This window comes from Aristolochia californica, unplaced genomic scaffold, assembly GCF_029961685.1.
Source record: "Aristolochia californica isolate CCGP_79_NKW_82.1479 unplaced genomic scaffold, dmAriCali1.0.hap1 SCAF_10, whole genome shotgun sequence".
Lineage (NCBI taxonomy): Eukaryota > Viridiplantae > Streptophyta > Magnoliopsida > Piperales > Aristolochiaceae > Aristolochia > Aristolochia californica.
In genome coordinates, this window is record NW_027181771.1 from 25,273,794 (window position 1) to 25,280,298 (window position 6,505).

Here is a 6,505-nt window from a genome sequence, read left to right on the forward strand (position 1 = left end):
AGTTCTGTTACTGTCCACTGGACGAGAAACTCCCATTGGGCATTGATCAAACGGGCACGTAACACAGAGGATGGTGTAAGAATAACTTGTCCCTCGGCTACAGTAGGAAGGCAGGGAGTGAATGTAGGAGGTGGTCCCTTATGCGGTTTCAAGAGGAAGACATGGAACACATCATGCAGCTTACCCGTGTCCAGCGGTTGTAGTTGATAGGCCACCGGTCCACACGCCAGATAATGGGGAAAGGCTCAAAAAACTTGGGGGAGAGTTTATTACGCGACGGTCTCCCAATGGACTGTTGTCTATGTTGTTGTAGGCGTAACCACTTATAGTCCCATACCTCGTAGGAGACATCACGATGCCCCTTGTCGTAGAGATCTTTCATACGAACCTATGCGCGGCGTAGGCATTCTATGATAGTCTCCAACACCTGATCACGATCTCCTGAGTGCCTGATCAATAGCGTCCACACGGGTTGACCCTACAGTATAAGACAGAAGGCGAGGGGATTCCCTGCCATAAAGTACCATGAACGGAGAAGATTGCAAAGCGGAGTGGAATGAAGTGTTGTAGCAGTATTCAGCCCACGACAGCCATTGAACCCACTACTTCAGATGATCACCCACCATACATCCTAGATACATCTCAATGGTATGGTTAACCGCCTCGGTTTGCCCATCTGTCTGTGGATGATATGCGGAGGAGAATTTCAATTTCGTACCACTCAGACGAAAAAGTTCCTGCCAGAAAGTGCTGGTGAACACCGCATCCCTATCACTTATAATCGATTCTGGGATGCCATGTAAGCATACAATCTTCTCAAAGAAAATTTGTGCGACCCGTGATGATGTATACGGATGAGCGATAGGAATAAAGTGGCCATACTTGGAGAACCGATCAACCACCACAAAGAGGACTGATTTCCCGGATAACTGTGGCAAACCCTCAACAAAATCCATCGAAATATCGGCCCATACTTGAGTAGGAAGGGCTAGCGGTTATAGGAGGCCGGTGGGGCTTAAGTGGTCCACCTTGTGACATTGACATACTTGACATGCGGAGACATATGTAGCAATAGATGTCTTCATGGCTTGCCAGTAAAAGTCTGCTCGAATAGGGGTCAAAGTTTTCTGAATTTCCTCATGTGCATTGTCATTGTATGCATAGAGGATGGCAGGAATCAACTCGGGTGTGTGTGGAATGTAAATGTGTGGCTTGTAGCAAATAAGTGAATCTTGGATGGACCACTTAGACTCCATCGTCTCCTCTAAAATTTTATGGTGTAGCTCCTGTAGGGCCAGAAGAGTGGCATGGGTTTCTCTTACTAAGTCAAGAATGAGGAACTGAGGCTGACTAATAGCATATACAAGCTGCTGATGTTCCAAATAAGGGGACAAGGCATCCACGGGCTTGTTTAATCTTCCTACACGGTATTCGACCGAAAAGTCAAATCTCATCAACTTACTGATCCAATACTGCTAGGGCGAAGTCGTGAGATGTTGCTCCAATAAGAATTTAAGGCTGTAGTGATCCGTCTGGATGAGAAAAGCATGGCCCCATAAGTAAGGTCGCCAGTGTTGGACCGCCTTGGCCAACCCAATTAATTCCCAGTCATACGCAGCCAAGTTGTGATGACGAACAGCCAACTGTCGACTGAAATACGCAATCGGATGTGACTGTTGTTGTAAGACTGCCCCAAAGCCTCCACCAAAGGCGTCACACTCAACCACAAATAATTCTTCAAAATTAGGAAGTTATAGGACGGGGGTTGAAGCGAGAGCTGCTTTGAGGGCCTCAAATGACTCTGTGGCCGCCTCATTCCACTGAAAGGAATTCTTCTTCAGGAGACTGGTTAAGGAAGCAGCCAACGGACCGTAATTCTGAATGAATTTACTGTAGTACCCTACTAGACCCAAAAACCCCCGTAGAGCAGAGCAAGACTGTGGTTGAGGCCAATCCTTAATTACCCTAATCTTCTCATGGTCAACCGTGACCCCCGCATGTGATATAAAATGGCCTAGATAAGCAACATGTGAAACCCGCAATGGAGCATTTGGATTTCTTCAAATAGAGTTGATGTGCTCGTAGTAGGTCAAAATGTTATGGACTTCATAGCATCTAGAGTCGTTGCTAGATGTGGGACCTAGGTGGGGCCACTTTCAAGTAAGGATAAGGGTTGGGTTTAATGTAATTTTAGTTATGTATGGGGCTAGTCATGGTTAGTGGTTAGCGTCAGCTTTGGGAAGAGTAAAAGTTATAGATTGGGAAGTGAATAAAAGTCATGGGAAATTGAGGAACTTGGGAAGTTTAGCGTCATGGTCCTTTCAGCTTTGGGAAGAGTAAAAGTTATAGATTGGGAAGTGAATAAAAGTCATGGGAAATTGAGGAACTTGGGAAGTTTAGCGTCATGGTCCTTTAAGGAGGTCGTCTGCATGTATTCAAGCTTGAATCAATAGAAATAGTGTTTTGTCGGATTCTCCCTTTATTAACGAAGTCCAGGGAGAGCTTCCCTTCAAGCTCAGTTATTCCTTCCTTCGTTAATTCAGTATTCCGCCTTATCCTCACGTCTTCTGATTTAGAACCAGGAGGAGATCGTCTGGTGGCTGATCCATGGAAATGGAGCTTATCAACTTGGTATCGGAGCGGACCACCGTCGGCGCTTCGTCTTCCCCTACAGATGTGAGAAATCTTGTGAACGAAATCAGAATGGAAACCCAGCACTCTCTCGCCACTGTACGCACAGAGCTAAAGGAACTATGGAAGGCTTTTCACCGATTCACTCTTCGTATGGACGAGTTCATGGCAAGGGATCCTGCACTTCCGAGAAGTTCCAATTGGTAGTCCGACCACCTACCCCCACCCCCTCCATCTACACTGAATCCTCTGCGCCCAGCACAACCTTCGTCGGCAAAAATGAAAAGTGGTTCGCCATCAAACCCTTTTTCACTAGACGCCATACATCTTCCCGCACCACAATCGCCTAAAATTCGAGAGCTCCCTGTCTCGGAAAAGCTCCCCCAATTTCCGAAATCAGACGGCGGAGACCCCAAATTGTGGACATCAGAGGGGTATTCCACAACCCCTGTCTCACGGGAAGCTATACCTCTCCCACCGGAGACGCAAAAACTGGCACTGGATAGTTTGGCAGTTTATGGGACAACAATCCCGTCGGTACGGTCCGACGAGCGCTAGCCCTATTCGACCCTTCATCCCCGATTTACCGTTCGCCATCAGCCACAGGCAAACGACAACACGGATCGCTCATTGGGCAAGTGGAAATGGCGACCACCGTGGGGCTTTCGACACGGCAAATCATTTCAGCGGGTCCACACTACCTCCGTCTTAGCGCATCTGTTCGGCCGTCCCATAGCGGGTCGACCTCAAACCTCCAAGCATCGAATGCCAGAGCCGACACCCAGCATCGTGACCTATGCAGTCAGGGAAACTGAAAATTCCCGAACAGAGTACCTCCCCGCCAGATTCCGGCCAGGTCCCTCATCTATTATCCGTCAAAGAAAGCTTCCTCAGGTTATTCTTCTCGACGACGCCGGGGTTGGGAATAGGAAAGCACAAGAAATCAAAACAATTGATTTCCCCGTGGAGACTCTGGCCTTGATGGAAGCAGACACTGCTGGGTCGTTGCTGATCGGACGGCCATGGCCAAAACCGGACGAGGACTCTGATGGTGGTGTGGGTGAAATCGCCCGGCGTGCCCCGGAGATGAATTCGATGTGGTACGAGCATGTGCAGTTACTATTCCTCCATAGCAGTGGAATTCCAATTGAAAGGTTTCATCTGCAAGTTCCCTTTTCTATCCCAGGAGGGAGTTGCTTTGAATGTCTTCTGCTACTACATTGATTGCAATCTGAATGCTTATGCAATATCTTCTGCCCAGCTATATTCGAACACACCTGCTGATTTTGATTTTAAATTGGAAAACCTTGCCCAAGGATTCCAGTCTTTATCTGAATTTGTAGAGAACCTTGCTACCTTCGTGGTTATAGTTTTCCCTGTGATTCATGGTCGATGTGGAGAAGATGGTGGTATCCAGGACCTGTTGGAAAAAGCAAATGTTCCATTTGTTGGTACAAGATCGAAGGAATGCCGACAAGCCTTTGACGAGTATGATGCTTCTGTGGAGCTTAGAAAACAAGGATTTGTAACGGTGCCAAGTTTCCTGCTACAGGAAATAACATGGACAATTGCTTGCTATCAGAGTGGTTCTCGAGGAATCCCTTAGACAGTCAGTCAGGAAAAGTCGTCGTAAAACCTGCAAGGACTGGATCAAGTAATGGGGTAATTGTTGCCTATGGAGTTGAAGATTCAATCAAGAAAGCAAATGACGTAATTTCTGAGGGTATTGATGATAAAGTCCTAGTTGAAATTTTCCTCGATGGAGGGAGTGAATTTACAACAATTGTTCTTGATGTTGGCTCTGGTTCTGAGTGCAATCCTGTCGTTCTCCTTCCATCTGCGTTAGAGATGCAATTAAGTGACAGTAATGACAGCAAGGAGGATGAGATTTTCCACTACCGAAGACAATATCTTCCACCGCAGCAGGTTACTTACCACACACCTCCACGTTTCCCAACTGATGTCATAGAATCCATACGGAAAGGCACATCCTTATTATTTCAACGGCTTGGTCTTCTTGACTTTGCTCATATAGATGGTTGGTTATTACCTTCTGCAGAACATAATAGTGTGTTTGGAATTACTAAATTGGGTACTATTGGCTTTAGTGACATAAACCTGATAAGTGGCATGGAACGGACCAGCTTTTTATTTCAACAAGCTTCCCAGGTTGGATTTTCTCCTTGTAACATCTTACGAACAATTATTCCGCGTGCCTGCTTGCGTTTTCATTCTCTTGCATGTTGTACTACAAGGGATGTTTTGCCAAGTGGACTGAAATCCAGACAAGACACTAAAGCAGGTCCCAAAACCGGAACCACTCAAAAGGTTTTTGTCATATTTGAAGGAGAACCTTCAGAACGCCAAGTTTCCCTCATGAGTGGCACAAATGAGTGACTCCATGCTTGCTTGCCCCACCCAATGGTTATGCTACTTTACCCCAAGCACTTCACAAGCAGCTAATGCTTGAACCAGCTCCTCATGGACATGTGCAGGCTGCCCCCTCAGACCTCAACCATATTGAGTTGCGGATGAAGAACATATTGATTCAGCACCTTCGAATTGCCAGAAGGGGTACCATATCCATGGAGTCCACAACCATTACTGTTGTGGCTGCTGGTGGGCTTTACCAGGATCAACAAATGGGTGCTGCTCAAGCCTTTTTTCCATATGGGTGCCCAACTCATCCCAAGGGGGCGAGCTCAAGTGTTACACTACCTCCTCACCAACCTGAAGCTTCCCCTTTTACTGCAGAACCCCATGATGGCCCAGGAGACTCTGTGTGGCTGCGTCTTCATCAGTATCACCAGTTGTCCCTCACTGCGTCCAAACGCAACAAACTCTCTCCCAAGTATTATGGCCCATTCTAGGTCTGGGAGCGCATCGGCAACATGGCTTACCGTCTCCAGTTACCCCCCGACGCCCACATTCATGATGTCTTCCATGTTTCCCAGTTGAAGCCATTCAAGGGCAACTCGCCTATGTTGAACCCTCCTCTGCCGCCCCTCCATGATGGTTGCGCCGTGCCCACTCCAGATCACATCTTCTAGGCTCGCCGCGTCAATGACCGTTGGGAAATCTTAGTCCAGTGGGGGGAGATGGATCCGGTGGAAGCCTCGTGGGAATCATTGGCGGAATTTCAGGCCCTCTACCCCTACTTTGAGCTTGAGGACAAGCTCTTTCTCCAGGAGGGGAGTGATGTTATGGACTCCATAGCATCTAGAGTCGTTGCTAGACGTGGGACCAAGGTTGGGTCACTTTCAAGTAAAGATAAGGGTTGGGTCTGATGTAATTTTAGTTATGTATGGGGCTAGTCATGGTTGGTGGTTAGCATCAGTTGTGGGAAAGGGTTAAGGTGGTTAGCGTCAGGTTTTGGGAAGAGTAAAAGTTATAGATTGGGAAGAGTATAGATTGGGAAGTGAATAGACGTCATGGGAAATTGAGCTTGGGAAGTTTAGCGTCATGGTCCTTCTTGCTATAAGGAGGGTCGTCTGAATGTATTCAAGCTTGAATCAATAGAAATAGTGTAAGGTCAGATTCTCCCTTTCTTAACGAGGTCCAGGGTGAGCTTCCCTTCACAAGCTCAATTATTCCTTCCTTCGTTAATTCAGTATTCCGCCTTATCCTCACATCTTCCGATCCGGAACTAGGAGGAGATCGTTTGGTGGCTGATCCTTGGAAATGGGGCTTATCACAAAAATAATCCGCAAATGCGCCAAATGCTCGTTGGTGGACTTGTTATATATGAGAATATTATAAGAAAAAACAAGAACAAATTTCCGAACATAGGGGCTAAATACCTCATTCATCAGAGCTTGAAAAGTGGAGGGTGCATTTGATAACCCGAACGGCATGACCACAAACTCAAAGTGAA

General features: G+C 46.9%; 1 protein-coding gene across 1 annotated transcript; it reads left to right on the forward strand.

Moving 5' to 3' along the window:
- Nucleotides 1-2,563: 2,563 nt before the first annotated feature.
- LOC137941573 (uncharacterized) lies at nt 2,564-6,161 on the forward strand. The gene is given in 2 exon segments (XM_068787045.1): nt 2,564-4,178; nt 4,181-6,161. Coding segments are annotated over 2 exon segments (1,287 nt in total). The 5' UTR covers nt 2,564-3,739; the 3' UTR covers nt 5,029-6,161.
- Nucleotides 6,162-6,505: the final 344 nt, after the last annotated feature.